Source organism: Pezoporus occidentalis, unplaced genomic scaffold (genome assembly GCF_034315485.1).
Source record: "Pezoporus occidentalis ecotype Australia unplaced genomic scaffold, CSIRO_AGI_Poc_V1 ctg7, whole genome shotgun sequence".
Classification (NCBI taxonomy): Eukaryota; Metazoa; Chordata; class Aves; order Psittaciformes; family Psittacidae; genus Pezoporus; species Pezoporus occidentalis.
The window spans coordinates 1,340,119-1,359,581 of NW_026916052.1; the positions used below are offsets into that span (position 1 = coordinate 1,340,119).

Genomic DNA, 19,463 nt, shown 5'->3' on the forward strand with positions numbered 1-19,463 from the left:
CTTCAAGTAAGTGAAAAAGATAGCTGTACCAGAAATCTTTCCACTTGCTGCTCTAGACTTCACACTGAGGGTCATGCTTGATGCTATACCATCTATAGCACTAACCAGCCACAAAGCTCCCAAGCAACATTCAAAATCACACAGAAACACTCTCTTTCCTGATATCACTCCTCAACACCACCCCTTTAGTCCTTTTTGGTTTATCCTATTTGTCACTACCCCGATATGCTCAAGCCTCCCCCATACCCATTAACAGGATTCCCCTCACAACAGCTATCAAGCACCTTTCAACTTGACTCCAAAAGTCTCCTTTACATGAGCTTCCAGACTGTCCAGTTCCCCATTCTCCTCCAAAGGACCCCATCCCTTTCCATGGTGGAAACCCTTCCTGCTTCACTGTCCCCATCAGCAGGGCTCGGAAATTTCTAGGCTTCTCCAGGTGCATTTAAAAGGAGCCCAACCCCACTTCAGCTGTGCCCACTGATTTCATTGCTTGCCCCCAGGTGCTCTGCCTTTTGACTATCAGGACTGCAACCAGTTCTCAGGGCTCTTGTTACCTCTTTCACAGCACACACATAGTTTGTTTGAGCATCTAAACCAAACCCCACTCTAAAGGCACACTGGCTCCATTCATCTCCTTTGAGATCAACTCAATAAAAACACTCTTGTAAGAGCTTCTTTCCCATGACTCTAAATCACTGCTATTCATGTCTAGGAAATCAAGACAATTACCTGCCACAATTTACTCTGACAGCCTCCCTGGGCAAACATACATTAGCTAATAATACAGGTTATACTTATTAACATATACCTATGATGCTCAACAAAAGCCCAGATTTTTGCCAGAGGATTTTTTAACTTACTTCTGCCACATGCTATTTGTAATTCACTTAAGTATTCCCACCTAAGTACAAGGCCATAGGATCTGCCACCTTTCACTGAACCTCACCTGTCTGCTTCTATTACCCATGTAAATTAAAGCACAGTATTATCTTCAGAGAAACTGTACCCTTACTCATGTTCCTAATGATAACTTGCAGATGTTTCTTGGGTGCAAGTACCACACTCTGTGTGTTACTGTAATGAAACAAAAGTCCTCAGCAAAATACTTTAAGTTAAAAAATAATTAAAAGTAAATGCAAAAATCAGAGCTACCTTTCAAAAATATTCTCTGTATTAAGATTGTCTTGAGTAAGCCAACCCCCTTTTTTTTTTTTTTAGGTCAACATATTCTGGATTCAGTTTAGCATTTTAAATGGATTTTAAAAGGTGCAGATTGTACCATATGGTGTTAAACACACACACCTGAGAAGATCTGCCGCAGAAGCAAAAAGCTTGGCAGAGAAAAACTTTGAGCGTCATTCAAATTGTTTTCCAAAATAAATACAGATCATTAACTCATTATTTCCCATACTGTTTGAGTTGTTTTTTGTTTTTTTTTTTATTTATTGCTTTAGAAAACCTGAATTCAGAATCCAGGATTAGGGGGTCCTGTGCAAAGTCACTCACATTTGCCTATCACTTTCAGTTGTTTGGAACAGCCTCCTAGTTCATACTACTGTAGCAACAGCAGGGAATTTCTTCCCCGGCTTCTTTCAGGTTTACACATAGCACTACTGACAAGTATTATTGTTAAAAAGTAGCAGGCAGAACTGCTGTAGCTTCCTTTCAAGGAAAGCAATGCATTTTCAGAGACATTTGATCTCACGAGTCCTGAGGTACTGCAGTAACCTGTGGTTAAAGCAGACCTCATGAGAAGCTACACAATTTACCCAAGTCACAAAGTACACCCAAGACAGAACTAAGGACTTACGCAGGACTCCTGAAAGACAGCTAGAGAGAAAGCATTTTCACTATAAGGATACACCTAAGGCTTTGTACCTTTACAGCTCCTGTCTTCATGGAAAATATTTGATTCTTTAAAAGCAGCATCTGAATAGAATTTTATCTGAATAGTCTCAAAGCTATCAAACCTTACAGTCGTAGATTCCCTCCAAGGCAAATCCCAGCAATAAGGCCATCCTGTGTGGAATTCTGTGCAGCGAAATTTCATTGGAAACTTCAGGTTTAACTTACATTTTCACCAGAAATTTGAAGCAAATACAAACATGATATTTACATGACTCAACTTAACTTACCTATAATATGACTTGTGCTTGCTTATGTCTTTGTATTCCAATTTTTGTAAACAAATCTTTACTAATCCACGGATCTGGTACAGGAAAGTATATTTATAAAATATCTGTGTCAAGTAAGTCCATCAGGCTATAAACAGAAGTTCATGAACAGGCTCCTTTAATTTCCAAGTGGCACACTGCTACCTTTAAGCTGGAAGCCTTTTAAATCCTGTCCTGACTAGGGCAAAAGGGAAACTCACAGTATTCTGAAGGTACCTGCAAAAGTTTCACAACCTGAAAAACGTCCTTTCCCTCCAATGCTCAGTGAGCAGGAACATCATGCATGAATAGCCTTATAAAAACAAAGAGGTGCCAATAAAACTGTGAGAGATACTGAGAAGACACATGGATTTTAATTTCTCTGTAATGAAAGTGTCATAGTGCTTTACTGAACAAAAATGTATGAAATGTCTTAAACTTAAATTACCTTAAAGCCTGAGTCATAAGCAAGGACTTCTCTATCAGAGAAAGCCACGGAGGCAGAACTAAGAACATCTTTAAGGTTAGAATGCCCTCTTTGGGTATAAAGATATATTTGCAGCAACATTAAATTTCAGCAAATACAATACTATTTTATGCTATAGGAAGAAAGTAAATCAAAGAATGCCAAGAGTGGTACTCTAAAACTTCCATTAAAGACATTATAAATGGCATTTGATTACCCTCTACTAGCAACAACATTCCTAAGATGCTACATACGAATAGTGAGGATAACAGCAAACCATACACAACAGTACACAGGGGTAGGACAAGAAAGAGACGGGCATAACTTAAGAGACGTTCAGACTGGATACAAAGGAAAACCTTTTCACCCTGATGCCCGCCAAGCAGTGGAGCAGGCTGCTCAGAGAGGTCATGCAGTCCTTGGAGGTTTTCTAGGCCTAACAGGGTAAAGCTCTGAGCAACCTGGTTCCACTTCAGAGCCAGCCCTGCTTTGACCAGGGAGTTGGACCAGAGACCTCCTGGTCCAACCCAAGCTATCCTATCTTACCTCTAAGCTTTAAATACATGTCTCAGGATTTGCAGTATTCCACTAGTTGTTTGTATACACAACAACAGTTCAAGAGTTTTACATGTGAAGATGCATCCAAATTTGCAAAAAAGCAATTTATCTGATTTAACTCCACAAAGGAGCCACAAGGAAGTTAAGCAATAGTGTTGCCACATCCTGGAAGCTGGAAACAGCTGACTTTCTATGAACAAAATTAAGAACAAAGTTCAGTACTTGAAATAAATAGGTTCACAACCAGCATTTAAGCATCCAGCACAGACAGACACACACAAATCACAAACTTTAGTGATGGTCAGTGCCTTAAGCAAGACAGACACAACAAGGCATAACAACACAATAACACCTATGTTCCACAGCAGCAGACCTTTAGTGGTTAGCTGGTGATAAAATGATGCTCATGAGCATCACTTAAACGTCACTTTGATCTACCGCTGTTATTTCACAAAATGTTTATTACTGAGACTCTTTTATTGCTTGTACAAACATTGGAGAGCATTTCTCTCAAGGCATCACTCAGTTTGCTATTATTAAAAATTATTTTGATACCTTTTCCTAGGCTGCTTGCCAACTGGAGGCCAAGACAGAGCCATCTGCAAGACTATAACTGTCTGAAGACACTTGCCTCTCAGAAACATAATCCGTTAAATGGTGCTAAGGGCATTAAATACACACACAGAGAAATATCACATTTGAACAGCTGCAATGAAATCTGCCTTTCACACAGATTTCCTGGCAAAGGAATGAGGAAGACAACCTCTGCGCACAGAATATTGCCTCTACTCTATTCTGTCCATAAAGTCTAATTCTAACATGGGCATGAAAAAAGGCAAACCTGAACACTCTTGCCACACAGCTGAGTCAGGCACCCATAACCATGCCACGAATGTACATGTTCTATGTAACTGAGTGCACAAATACAGTTCTTTCTATTCTCCTTCTTGGTTTTATATAGAATTAGAGAAATTTCTGGGGCTGATCTCTTTCTTCTTCCACTACTTTGCACTGTAGGTGCTCAAAATACACAGGCTGCTACACAGAATTCCTTAGAACAGCCTTAAGCTGTCCTCTGCATTGTCTTTACCTGGTTAGTTTGGGTTTTTTTTTTTATTATTACTACTTCTATTATTATTCCCTACTTAGCTCCCTGCATTGTAATCCTCCTTTTAAAAACTACTTTCATATTTTGTATCATGATTTTCAAGTCATTAAAGATCATTTTAGACAGCTAACATGTAGAACAATTGCTCCTAAGAAGAAACCTTGAAGACAGCAACCTCATGTACTTCTCAAATGGCTTGCACTGAACAGTCATGCCATACTGGCCTTTCAACATTAAAACCACAGCTAATCTAAACTTGCTAGTGCCACATTTAATGCCATTACTACATTACATAGTAAAGCACACATTGTTTCTATAAGACCTGGCAGCGCAGGAAGTAATAATATAAGAAGCACATGTGTCCAGACCCAGTAGATAGGTCTGGACATACCCATCAAAAAATTCAGTGCCACACCAAGCTCACCAGAAACACAGCAAAGCTGTTGCTACACACCATTATCAGTAGTTACAGCACAGCTAAATTATTTTAAAATTATATTTAATTAATTTGGAAAGTGAATTCCATGAATATACCCATTCTCTTCAACCCAAAGACAACAAACCTTACCTACTACACTCTAAGAAAAAGCAGGTGCTGGTCATTTTTCATCTTACAGCAACCAGAGACTCCCTGACAAAGCAGGACTTTTCCTCTGTCCTCATTCTCACAGGAAGCAGAATTGATGCACTGCTCAGAGGGAACCATTAACCGCAGCAGCGTCTCTCATGGCCAAGTCTGTACAAGACCCTGACAGACTACAAGCATGGAAACACTACAGCAGCTGTCTTGCCATGAGCACGTTCAACTTTCCCAGGGAAAGGGGAAATGTAATACCTGTTGATTATTAACTAGTTTGAGAGCAAAAACACACAGACAACCATCTGCACTGGTGCTGCACTCCAGGCACTGGCGACCGGGCCCTTCTCACACAATTTCAGCAAGGGTCTCCTCAAGGTTTTCACTGCTTTAAGCAAATAAAAATGTACTTCTCTCCTAAACAAGGGGTCTGGCTGTACAGGACCAAATTTTCAGCACAGTGCTGTGGTAAAACACTGATGCCCCACCACAGTGCCAGCATAGCCTGGGACAGGGTGTCCAACAGCATTGCATCGCCCCAAGCCTCCATGCCACTGCTGATGCATATATGTCAGCACCCCTTTTGTGTCACTTCCACTTTGGACACAGCAACCACAAAGGTGTTAAAATCATGGAAATCTTGCTCCAGCAATATAAAGCACCACCAAACTCAGCTATTGTCTGTCCTGCTCTCCTGAGATCAGTGTGCCTATTGCTCTTCAAGACTGAAGCTGAGATGTCAACAGCTCAGCTCTCCTGATCAGAGCCTGAGCTATTAGAGCAAATACTGACAGATTAATGCACTGCTCAATAAAAGAGAATAGCCAAGCCTCAGCAAACGGCTGCACTGCCCATTCCCCTCCCCCCGCACCTGAGTCTCCATGGGCCATCAACAACAGGAAGCAGCTGGACATTAGACCAGCACATGAAACTCAACCTTATCCCTGCCTCAAGGTTTTGGCCAGGGATGGTTACTAACAGAGAAGGGTAAGCTTTGCTCTCCAACAACAGCGGAAATCAAGCCCTTCCTCATATGATCAGCTTAGCCCTTACAACAAAAAGTCACATATTTTACAGGGCTGAGGCTACCTGGATTCACCACACTGAACAGGTTTGGGGATGGTCCTTCCTTGAAACCCTGGGGTGCTCCCCTCAAGTCAAACATTTGCTCGTGAGGGAAGGGAAACAATCAGACCACAAGAATTAGATAGCCATAACATAAGAAAAAAGCCTCTGTCTATAAGCATTTGGCCTTGCAAGTAGTCTCCACAACCACCATTCCAGGTGCTTGTATATCTGCAGAAGTGATAAACCATAAAACTAAGCTGATATGCCAGTGGAAAGGATACTTACCATGATAACATTAAAAATGGGAAATAAAATACTTCTGGCATCCCACTAAAACAGCAAGAAAGCAGTTTACTAGCAGGAAAAATCATCTTTCCACTTCTCCTCTCTGGAGGCTTTATGGCTTTCCAAAACCAAAACTAAAAGACCCTAAGAACGGTTTATTTCAATGGACAAAACATACTTTTCAGACCCAAAGGCCTGACTGCCAATTTTAATTCCAAGAGCTACCAGAGATACGAGCTGAGCTACAGAATACTCTGCTCACCCCATCAATTTGCAAAGTCATGGAGCCGCTGTCAAACTTCATTATCGTCAGGCACATTAAAACATTGCTATCATTTGATTCTAGTTTTCCATCATCATCATCATTATTATTATCATGCAGAATTTAGCAATGTCTTGAAAAGCCACACTGATGCCACATGCCTCTCCTTACACAGATCAGGATATTTGCAAAACAACTTTAAAAAATCTAAGATCAACTTCTAGTTCCTGCCTGTTCCACAGATATTAACCCTTTCATTCTTACTCAGTTTTATAATACTTGACGTTTTGCTCCACAGGTTGCCTCAAAGGTGCTCTAGCAAGAAATTTTCCGCTGCAACAGTTTCCTGACCCCTCAGCAAAAGAAACCTCTCCAACCAACTCTTCTGTCGCTAGAGAGAACAGGGCAAGTTCACACACATCACATTCATTCTGCTATAAGTTTCAAGCAGCCACTTCTCCCATGCAGCTCTCTTCCAAGGAGATTTTATTATCTGAGCATACATACACTGTGCTTAGCAAATTATTGTTATACCTGTAGTTCTGATTCAGATGCTGTCTGATCTGACCTATAAATATAGGTAATGCATACACCTTTGAAACAAAAGGAGCTAGTGAAGCACTATTAAGAAAATGCATTTTCCACTTTCCATCCCTAAATGAGTAAACAGCTGTTTACATAATAAATATTTACTTTTCAAGGTAAAAATATTTATTTTTACATTTGCTGTTGTTATAAATAAACATATTGACAGAAGGCAAAAAGAGCAGAGTAACTAGACAATTTACTCAGACACCAGGGTTGCAAACTAACACACCTATTTGTAAGGCAGTAAGAGAGGAAGGAAAGGGAAGAGGGGATGAGAAAGAATAGAAAGTGCCACGGATCATACTCATTAGGCAGCAAGGTCCCAATTAGTAATTTATCACACAGAGACAGTAAGACTGGAAGGAAACACAGCTGTACGATGAAGGAGGGTCTAAAACAGAGGGAGCAGCACTGTACAGTATGTACAAAGGGAAGGCAGAATCCAAATTCTGCATGCCCCAAAGGAGTCGCGCTGAACAAAGAGGCAAGCACATGATCTCGGCCCTCTGCCTGCAGACTTCAGATTAGTCATTAAGACACTTTACATTCTCAGCGTCAGTCAATAAATAGGGAAGTAACTCCATGTCAAAAGCTAATTCAATTTCCATACAGAAAACTCATGTTTAACAAACAATGTCGACAGCAGATCTCAGATTCCACAGCAGCAGTAGCTATGAGGCCCAATAAAGAAATGTTTCTCCCTGAAAGCATTTTTCAGGTGAGCAGTTAACAGAATCTGTGCCCATGTGCTGAAAGAGAAGAAAACAGAAAATTAAATGGAGAGTTAAATATTTAACATTACACAGAATTCAGTAAACACCTCCAAGTAAGGATACTATCAGGCATAACATAGGCACAGCAGTCTTTGCTCTGTGCAAGAGGGCCAACTTTCTCCTCGTGTGACTGCTGATTTACAAAGGGCACATTCATCCCGAATACATACGGGTTTTGCAGCAGTTTTCCTTCAAGGATATTGAACAGTATTACAACATACCGTGAGCTCAATCGTCATCTAAGTGACACAGCATGAAAGGACTGCTCTCTGGAAAAAGATGCAAGATGCTAAGGATGAACTTGGAAATCACTATGGCAACTCTGCAGGTTCCTTTCTGCTCACCTTTGAGGCCGATATACTCCAAAGGAGGTAAGAAAACCCCTTTCCACCAGAGTTGTTAATATTTGGTCAGTATTATAATCTTATATATAATATTTATATATATCTATTATAATATTTGGTTAGTATTATGGTCAGAACCAGAAAAGGCCACAGTCTGTCCACCGCTCAATTAGGAAGAAGGTCTGCGCAAGGAAATCCAATGCTAAAATGACCCCAAAAAAATCATAACTCCCAAGGAGCACTCCCAGGAGTGTTACACACTCCAGTAAATCCCATTTGAAAGGTCAGGTGGTTCAGTAGCTGTTGGAGGCCCAAGTTATGGTGAGCAAAAAAAGCCTAACCAAGTGTGCCTAATTTGTGAACAAAGTTAGAATTAACCTTTAGGGTTTTCCCTTTTGTGAGTACAAAACATTGTTTGCAGTGCTTTTCGTCTTCCTGTTCATCACAATTAATTTATCCTGGTGCTAATAAATCCTCTTTTCTTACATGACCCCAGTACAATTCCAGAAGCAGCAGCTTAGGCCCAAACTTTTGACTTCATTTAACTGAAGAGAACAAAGGCTGATTTATCTAAGTTTGAAGAGAGAGGAAGCCAGCAGCAATACAATACTTGCCTCTTACCACTCTTTAGAGTGCTGCTGCACTGTAATCATCAGTATCGTGTATGAGAAGAGGTTATTTTCACTGCCTAATCTCAATGAACGATACAGAAAAGTGGTAACTTTAACAGAATAAGCACTGAGAAGCAAGGGGGGGGGGGGGGGAAGACATAGTTGGGTATGGTCTTAATCACAAGTATACAAAACACTGTTCATGAGCATTTGGAGGTTCATTTATATTCCCCCAACCCATCATGACCACAACATTTTAAGTAACCACAAACCTCTAAACTCAACTTAGTTCTTTTTACATCAAATATTTATTCTAAATATCCTTACTTTTCAGTTTCATAAGTGCTTAAAGCCCTAGTAAAAACCTGCAGCTTCAACTGGAAAACCACTCTCAGCGCCTTCCGTTTCAGCAATGACATGGGGAATACCCATACAACATTATCAGAGACTTCAGTAGTTACATAAGAAAATTTTAATAAAGAAGAACAGGCATTTCCATGAGTTACTGTAAGGCCACTAGCTTATTAGCAAGTAAAATGAACAAATACAAAAGGATAAAGCCAGAGATAATGCATCCTGGTGTACTTTGCTCATTTCTCTTAAATCTCTCATTTACTTTTAATTACCAGTAGCGCTTGCTGGTATGTGTTCTGCAGCATACTTTGTGAAAGCCCTTATTATAAAAGCACTTCACTGCAGAGCTCTTAAATCTCTATTCAGAAGCACAGCAAAAAGTTACTCAAGCACTTGTACACAAAGATTAGTGTGGATTACCAAAACATGAATGAGCTGGTTTCTACAAAACCACTGGCAAGGACAACTGAAGTGTCTGCAGAAAGTCTTGCTCGACTAATGGAGCTGGGAGAACCATGTATCCCAAACAACCCAAAAGGCAGTGGACGCACCCGGTGAGTGACATGTCTTTCTTCCAGCTCCCCTGGGAAAGGTGTAGTACTATTTTTCCCAGAATCCCCCCACAGCTCCAGCCTTTCACCAGCACCAGTGCTGGTAACACAGGCAGCCCTAGCTCGGGCCAGCTGATGGCTGTCGCTCTGAGGAAAGAGGAGAGCAGCACATCCGCACTAGAGGTCACAGTCTGATAAAACTCATGCATAAGAGTATATATGCACAGTTTCTCTATTGAGATGTCAGTTTCCTTTCTCTTTCTTTAAGCCCAGTTTGGAGGCAGCATATGGGTGACTGATACTTCCCTCTTTGCAGTTGGTCATTTTAAAAACAATAAACTACACATCTTTTTATCAATGTAACTGTTCTCACATTGGCTGAAATGAAATTGAAGGATTTTTTGAGTTAAAAAGATAACAAGCATGTCATTTCAATGTTCGAGCACAGTTTCTTAGACTGTATTTACTGTGAAATAAAAGCTATCATCACTGGGGTTTAAGATTAAATATCCCAAAACTTTCAGGCTGAGAAACGAGAAATCCGTATTTTTCCACCCTTAATTCCCCAGTGCTCAACAGGACTCCCAACATCAGAGCTGCCGGCCTTCCCAACCTGAAGGCTACACCCAACCGATCCAGCCGGCGCCTCCAGCAGGGAGAAGCGCTGCCAGCCCTGGCCCCATTAGGGCTCAGCGTCGCTCTCCTTCTCCGTCCCGGGTTACCTGCCCCACCGGGCTGGCGGCGTGAGGAGGGGAATGTCCCTCTCCCCTCCTCACGCCGCCGGCCCGGGCCGCCCTCCCCGTCAGCAGCCGCGGGGCCCTCAGGCCGCCCCCTCACCTGAGCTTGCCGCCTCCCCCCCGCCGCCGCGGCGCCGCCTGTCGGTACCGCCCGGCCGGGACTGCAGCCGCCACATCCCGGGCCCCCCCTCCACCCCGTTCCTCACCGGGGCGGAAAGCGGCCGTGGCGCCGGCCCCTCCCAGCCGGAGGCGGGCCGCAGGCAGCTCCACCGCCCTGGAGAGGGAGTGGGCCGCGGTTGGGCCCAGTGTGGAGCCGTGCACAGGCCGAGCGAGCAACGGCGCTTTGGGCAAGGCCGGCCCTTGTCCGTGCAGCGATCTCAGGCTGTACGGTCTCTGCTCCCTCAGGTCTGCAGCACATCGGCATTAAGTTAGGATGACGACGCTCGCACTCCCCATCTGCATCATCCTGACGGGATTAGCGCACAAGAAGAGCCACCTCTGCCGCACATACAGAGGCGTACAGGCTCCCTCTTGGGCATCCGAGCATCATGGGGATACGGCTATACCAAATATATATACCAAATATACTATTGGGAATCGATCTGCTTTCAAAGGTAGCTGCACTGTGCACTGGTTGGGTCTGACAGCCATAGTGTGACTGCTCATGAGCCCTGCTGTGGCACTGCGTTGTGTGTCAGATACTGACTTCATTAAGAGTGTGTGTACAGTTGGATAGCACGGTATTCATTGGCTTCAAGTAGCCAACCCTTCATACATATTTTTATTGGCTTTGTATCTAGATGTCAAACACAGACCCTTTCCATTTTGTTGTGCTGTCATTTCTATATGTATGTATGGGGTTTGGCTAGGATAGAGGCAATTTTCTTCATTGTAGGGCTCTGGTTTGGATTTGTGACCAGTGTTGACAATTCAGGGATGGTTTAGTCACTGCTGAGAAGTGCTTACACTGGCCTCTGGGCCTTTTTTGCTAATCAGACTGCCCTGCGAGTGGGCTGCAGCTGCACAAGAAGCTGTGAGGGGACACAACTGGGACAGCTGACCCCAAGTGACCAAAGGGATATCTCAGACCATATATCCATATGGCATCATGCCCAGCAGTAAAGGTTGAGTGGAAGAAGGAAGGGAGGGGTATGCTGAGAGCGATGGTGTTTGTCCTCCCAAGTGACTGTTATGTGTGATGGAGCTCTGCTGTCCTGAGGCTGGCTCAACAGCTGCCTGCCAATGGGAAGCAGCAAATGAATTCCTTATTTTGCTATGTGCATGCAGCTTTTGATTTACCTATTAAACTGTCTATACCTCAATCCATGAATTTTCTCGCTTTTACATTTGTGGTACTCATCTCACCAAGGCAGGGAGAATGAGCAAGGAGCTGCATGGGGCTTAGCTACCTACCAGAGTTAACCCACAACAATATACAGCAGATAATTTCAAGTCCTTTTTTGAAGATCACTATACCTTTCCTGAGGCTGTCCCCGTGAACTTACAGATCATTGCAACAATATAACTTTCTCCTAAAAACCCTCTCCTGTTTTGTGCCTTAGATAATTTTAATCCTCCATAATTTCCCTTGTATCTTCTTCTCCGTAGTTAACACATGCATCACCTTTTGCTGTCCCTAGTATTTCTTTACAGTCAGTATTCTCTCTATTGGTACCCATAATTGCAAGCTTTATATAAGCTTATGACTATCCACTGACTACAGCTTTTTATTACCTTTGCTAAAGTAGTATCTGCTTCAACCATGAATCACCATATCCACTATATTAGCCATGCACAAGAAATCAGTGTTTTTCAAGATGACCTCTATCCATCCTAGTCTACAAGAATGCTTCTACCTTCTCAGATGCATCAAATACTATTGTAAGTTAAAAATACCATCCTCCGCACAAGGAAGTTCTCATAACATTCAGAAAAGTTGCTAAAAAAAGGCTCAGGTTTCTCTAACAACTGACAGCTTACTGATGTTCTCTGGTTTCAGTCCATTTATTAAGAAATACAGGACATGCTAAAGGGAGTTTTGACCTCATGTTCCAGTCTGTGCCCTTCCTGACTTGTGGGAGAAGAGAGAGAGCAGCTGTGCCTCACATGCCAAAAATAGCCATGCATCCTTCTTCCTTCAGCCTTGCTGCAGTGAGTCTGATTCAGATGATGTCAGTGCTAGCTCCCACCAGTCAGAGAGAAATTTGTTGTAAAAGGCATTTGTACTGATGCAGACAAAGGGCCCATCTAGCCCAAGCCTTGTGTCCAGCTCAAACCCATGGCAGTTGCCTCAGCATCAGCAGGAACAAGGCAGTACACACTAAACTTCCCCTTTGGATTCTCCCCCTCTCTGACTGATATGTGCTCAGGGGTTTCCTCAGCTCAACTTGGTTTGTTGAGCCAGCACTCTGTGGTGGCTCTCATGCTCTCCAAGTGCTCACCCAGCCTCCCCTTGAGCTCACTTCAGCTTTTGCACACTCAACATCCATGGGTGAGGGCTTCCCCAGGTCTCACCCACTGCACAAGGCACTAGCTCTTTGTGCTTGCTCTGAGCACTGAGCTCTGTGGCTCACTGTCTTTGAGAGCTGTGAGATATTGTGCTTTCCTAATGTGCCCGTGACGCTGATGATTTCCATATGTGTTATGAAAAGGGATCATGTGATCCATTTTCCAAACTGGGGGATGCTAAGCTACTCAAAAACTGACCCTGTACAAAAGCGGCTCCAAACCTTTGATTATCTTTGTTGCTCCTCTCTACATCTTTCTGCTTTTTGGGATGATGGCGCTAAGTAAGGGTACAGGTTAGCTATGGATTTGTACTGCTATTCATGTTTCCTGTTGTGTTCTATGTTCCTTTAGCAATAGTCTGTAACATCTGATTGTTTTTTCTGACTGCTGCCACTCACTTAGATGATATTTTCTGATATGTTACTAACCCCACAGTTTCTTCCTCAGTGGCAACAGTCATCTCAGAGTTTTTTATCTTATATGAGAGGCTAGGATTATTCTTACTGATAGGTGCCAATTCAATTTATACACAGTGAATTTCATCTGTTCTTTGATTGTCCAGTCATTCAGCCTCATAAAGTCCTTCTCCACGTCTTTACAGCCAGCCCTCGTTCATGCTACCTCAAATAGCTTAGAATCAGAAGCAGACTTGTTTCATCTGAAATGTTGAACAGCAGAGGTTACCAATCAGTCCAAAGCTGATTCTCTAAACTAATAATCAAAGGAGGCATGGCATGATCGATATTCAGGGAAAAAAAAAACAACACCTTGTTAATGGGTTCTTTGCATTGTTCTGAATCTGTTCCAAGAGTTAAAGTTTATGCGAAACTTCAACACGTCTGCTTCAGGTGACTTTCCCTTGCCTCATGTATACTCACATTAATGTGCATATTTAACAGAAAATTCCCACCACAACAGAATCATAGAATCACAGAATGGTTTGGGTTGGAAGGGACCTTAAAGATCACCCAGTTCCAACTCCCCTGCCCTGAGCAGGGACACCTTCCACTAGACGATGTTGCTCAAAGCCCCATCCAACCTGGCCTTGGAATCTCAGCAGACTGTAAGTCACTACCTCAGTAGATTATCAGCACTATGTGTGAATGTGTGTGTGTGTTATATATATTTATATATTGAACATGGCAATCTGTTCCTTTACTAAGCAAGGAGCTGCCTTTTGGGCAATCACCCTTATTCAATTGTCAGACCATTGGAATGGAGTTGGAGGGAGATGGCAGATAGTTTCTACAGAAGACTTGAGACACATGAAGAAAATGATGCAGGAAGCAGACAGACTTCTGGTAGGTAAGAGCAGTATTCTTGGGTTTTAATGCTGTTTGAATTGTGCCCTGCATGGAATGTCTGATCAAAATGACATGGTGAGACATCCAGAGCTTACAGAGAAATCTACCCAGTTACAGTTTACCCTAATGCATTTTTGAGCACTACTTAGTATTTAGAGTGAGATGGATGGTGTAAGAAATTGCACGAAACATACCTAAGAGCTGATACTATATGGCTATCTTCTAATTTAAGTTATAGAGGAAGAAGCTGAAATGTTTTGCTATGTCTAGATTTTTAATTTTCATTATGATGGTGTATACAGGCACAGCTGCCTAAAGAAATGGCTCTGCCTTACTCCCTCCACTACTTCTCCAGTTGTGCCTTCTTTCTCTTCCCCTGTGCTACTGCCCGGTTTTTGCTGCAAGAACGTTTCTCTGGCTCTACAGTAAACTGGGAACAGATGTGGATTTAAACCTCTTTTTCTTTTTTTCCCACCAAAGCCCTTTCTCCAGTTGAAAGCGACTGTGAAACTACAGCATTACAGGCTGCATCAGAAATCCCACCAAATTCAAACAATCCCTCCCTGTGTACTGAAGGCAGGGCTGCTGCCTCTTCTCAAACAACTTCCTGTGCCCTCATGGAAGCTCGGAATTGCCTCCTCTGTTTTCCACTCCTCATCTTGGCCTCTTTGCTTCTCATTGTCTACACATAGCTGCTTCTTTGTGTGGTACTTTCGCTTCCAATTGATATCAGTGTATGAGAGCTCCCCCCTGCACCTGCTGCCATAGTGAACAGATTTCCTGTAGCTCTGTCCCTTATGACCTCTGCTTCATCTCATAGCTCAGCTGCAAACTCTGCTTTTCTTCTTCTTACATTCATCTTTGTTTTTCATTTTTTACCCCATCACTGCTACACCAGAGACCTTTTCTATTTCAGTAGTAAATAATGTACTCACCAAAACATACCACTGAAGGGAAGCCAACTCTACTTGTGAATTCAAGTCAAATTCGGGGGGGGGAGGCTTTTCCTAGCATAAAAATGAGGAAAGCCCAGACATGTTAGACTTACTAATTTTATCTCTCCAGGATCAAGACATCTTAATCTTTTCAAGCTATGCTTACATGTGGCACTGCAGCAGAAGAGTAAATAGCCATCATGCTCATGTCCTCATACTCTAGTATGATTTTTTCTCAAGCTGTTCTTTTCATCATCTCTCCTTCAATTTGAAAACGATTTGCATGGCATCTTTTGGAGCATGGCTTCAGCACAGACTAGGGAAGCTGCAATGAGATAGGAGGCCAGGCAGGGGTGGCTAGGGCAGAGCAGCAGCATGGGCTGGTACAGACCAGATATCTGTGTCCATGAGGAGGTAGGACACCCAGCCAAGCTGCCATATCTCACCAGAAGACTCAGGATAAGGGATGAAGGTAATCATGGCTGGCTGGGAGATGGCATCTTAGCTCAGTGGTTTGCTGTGGCCGTTGGCTCCTGCTCCTCACATTGCAGCCCTCTGCAGAAGCCAGATCCTGGCCAATACTTTTCCGTTACCTGGTCCTGCTGGAGCTGCAGCCTCTGAGCTGCTTCCTTTTCACCTACATACCCTCACAGCTCAGCTCTGCACTTTTTCTTTCCCCTCAATAACAGCTTTGCAGCAAAAACTAACACTTTCTTCCACTTTTCTTTCATTTTCACTTTAAATGTTCAGAATCAGAAGCACTCGTTTCACTTTCAGTGGTGAAGTTCATCCCCAAAGGGTTGTTTTCCATTGGAAAACAGTAAAAGCTTCTTCAAATACATAGCGAATAAAACTAACACAAGAAGCAGTATAGGCCCACTGCTGAATGAGGTGGGTGCCCTGGAGACAGAGGATATAAAGAAGGCAGAGGTGCTGAATGCCTCCTTTGCCTCTGTCTTTACTCCTGCAGACTCTCCCCGTGGGACCCAGATTCCTATAGCCCCGGAAGGAGTCAGGATAAAGGAGGAGTTTGCTTTGGTGGATGAGGATTGGGTTAGGGATCAGTTAAGTAATCTGGACATCTATAAATCCATGGGTCCAGATGGAATACACCCGCGGGTGCCGAGGGAGCTGGCGGAGGTCATTGCTGGGCCACTCTCCATCATCTTTGGTAAGTCGTGGGAAACAGGAGAGGTGCCTGAGGATTGGAGGATGGCAAATGTCACGCCAGTCTGTAAGAAGGGCAAGAAGGAGGACCCGGGTAATTACAGACCGGTCAGCCTTACCTCCATCCCTGGAAAGGTGATGGAACAACTTATTCTTGACACCATCTCTAGACATATCAAGGATGAGGGGGTCATTAAGAGCAGCCAACATGGCTTTACCAAGGGGAAGTCATGTTTGACCAACCTTATAGCCTTCTATGAGCAAGTAACTAGGTGGATGGATGATGGTAGAGCGGTAGATGTGGTTTTTCTTGATTTCAGTAAGGCATTTGATACTGTCTCCCACAGCATCCTCATAGATAAGCTAAGGAAGCGTGGGCTTGATGATCAGGTAGTGAGGTGGATCAAGAACTGGTCGAAAGGAAGAAGGCAGAGAGTTGTGGTCAATGGGGCAGAATCTAGCTGGAGGTCTGTGACTAGTGGAGTCCCTCAGGGGTCGGTGCTGGGACCAGTGCTGTTTAATATTTTCATCAACGACCTGGATGAGGGAACTGAATGTACCCTCAGCAAGTTCCCTGATGATTACTAAACTGGGAGGAGTGGCTGACACACCAGAGGGCTGTGTTTCCATTCAGCGAGACCTGGACAGGCTGGAGAGTTGGGCGGAGAGGAACTTGATGAAATTCAACAAGGGCAAGTGTAGAGTCTTGCATCTGGGGAAGAACAACCCCATGTACCAGTACAGGTTGGGGGCGGGCTGACCTGCAGGACAGTAGCGAAGGGGAAAGGGACCTGGTGGATAGGAGGATGACCATGAGCCAGCAATGTGCCCTTGTGGCCAAGAAGGCCAATGGCATCCTAGGGTGCATTAGAAAGGGTGTGGGTAATAGGTCAAGAGAGGTTCTCCTCCCCCTCTGCCTTGGTGAGGCCGCATCTGGAATATTGTGTCCAGTTCTGGGCCCCACAGTTCAAGAAGGACAGGGAATTGCTTGAAAGAGTCCAGCACAGAGCTACAAAGATGATTAAAGGAGTGGAACATCTCCCTTATGAGGAGAGGCTGAGGGAGCTGGGACTCTTTAGCTTGGAGAAGAGGAGACTGAGGGGTGACCTCATCAGTGTTTACAAATATGTAAAGGGTGAGTGTCAGGATGATGGAGCTAGGGTTTTTTCAGTGATGTCCAGTGATAGGACAAGGGGCAATGGGTGTAAACTGGAGCATAGGAGGTTCCATGTGAACATCAGGAAAAATCTCTTTACTGTGAGAGTGACAGAGCACTGGAACAGGTTGCCCAGGGGGGTTGTGGAGTCTCCTACGTTGGAGATATTCAAGGCCCACCTGGACAAGTTCCTGTGTGATGTACTCTAGGTTACCCTGCTCTTGCAGGAGGGTTGGACTAGATGATCTTTTGAGGTCCCTTCCAACCCTTAGGATTCTGTGATTCTGTGAAAAGCAAGGGCATTTTGGGTTAATCTGCAAAGAACTTTTAAGTATATATATTTAGTTCATCCACAGAACTGAAGTAATTGTTTTTTCACAACTTTAATCAGTGTGTAGCTTAGGTATACTGCCATGCCCTATCCAGAATGAGGTGTTCTAACTTTGATTGTGCTTTAGTTAACTCTGAAGGTAATAACTCTGGAACTTGCTGTGTGATATGATTAGCATACAGGTAATCTTTATGATAGATAAGTCAATTGAAGTGCTTAATGCAAAAGTGAAGTCACAGTCTGAGTTAGTAGGAGTTCCCACAGAGCTCCTAGAGACTTCAGCTACACCAGGATTTTGTTAAAAATAATAAGCAACTGTATAAAACTTTCACAAAACATGCGAATCTGAATGGAACTGATGAGACTTTACTGCGATTGTTGTTACAGGTGAATACATTTCACTTTCCAGAATCATCTTTTTCCTTGTTCATCCGCAGCTGTAACGGAGCAGCTGTAGATGCTGCTGGCATCGTTTTCTGATCCTGTTCCAAAGACAGTGCCTCAACTGGTGTCAGGGTAGACTTCAAAACAAGAGTAAAGCTGACAGTTCATTACCACTCAGTTCAAAATATTTATGGGATTAAGACTCATATATTATGGATAACTCAAAAACGTTTGAAGGCCTAATCCAGTGGATATACAAATCAAAAGAGTTAAGCCTTTGGGTATTTATTTTCCCTGGATGCCTCCCTATAAACTTAAATCAGTTCAAGAAAACTTGAACCTTCCCCAGAGACACCTGATCACTCGCAAACAAGCTGAGAATTCATATTGCTGTTCTCCAGGCTTTAAAATTGAACTTTAGGGCCCTTTACTCAATAGTAGTGTGGACCAGCCATAATTCTAAGTCAGTATATCAACTAAGAACAAAACTGGGAGAAATCAGGAACAATCGTGGTTTAAAAAGCAGAATAAGCATATTTTTTCTCAGCAGCTATCCTTTTTACTGTACTACCACCACCACCCCCCCCCCCAAATCCCAAATTGTCTCAAATTTACTAGTCTCACACTCTTTAGTTTCTACTGCTTGGCACAAGATTTTTTAAATATTACAGTACAACCAGTAAGGGAACCACTTTTCCTGCATCCATCTTTTTACATCTGGATACAGAATTATTTTCTATTGAACTGTCATTATTATTCGGGAGGGGGGGAGGTTGTTTTTTTTCACAGCATGTGTGAATTCAGATTTGGATTTATCGTTATGTGGCTGTAGCAGTCATTTTAATAGACTTTAATATGTCACCTTCCTCATGAGATTATCACTGTATACATCCATTGTATACATCCATTTTTCTGTGTGGATTGAGTGGATCACATAGAGGGGAAGGCCTGGGGTGTGGGCAGTCACAGTGACACTGGAAGAGTCCCTCACAGACACCTGCCACCTTCCCAGAGCTGTGGCAATAGCTTGTCCCATGATACAGCACTGGAACACAGCTGCTCTTGCTGGCTTCCCCATGCTATCAGTCCCCAGCTAACTGCATTAGTGCTGTCAAATGACCTGCTGGTGCTGCTGTGCAGGCAAAATGCTGGCAGAGGGATGATCCTGTGACTTGCCTGCAGCATGACTGCCATGCCCAAAGGAACAGTGGGCACTGAGAAGGCAAGTGTGCTGTGCCAC

General features: G+C 43.3%; 1 protein-coding gene across 3 annotated transcripts in view; it reads right to left on the reverse strand.

Annotated features, from left to right (window-relative positions):
* Positions 1-10,702, reverse strand: part of DISC1 (DISC1 scaffold protein) — a 202,941-nt gene extending 192,239 nt beyond the window's left edge. Inside the window, exon 1 of one of the 3 annotated variants that reach the window (XR_009969083.1) lies at positions 10,539-10,698. Coding sequence is in view for 2 of the 3 variants with exons in the window: in XM_062641772.1 (XP_062497756.1) it covers positions 10,539-10,614 (76 nt within the window). In the remaining variant the exon portion in view is untranslated. Of the gene's footprint in view, positions 1-10,538 lie in introns of all 3 variants that reach the window. The other 2 variants (XM_062641772.1, XM_062641771.1) reach the window with 2 other exon arrangements.
* Positions 10,703-19,463: the final 8,761 nt, after the last annotated feature.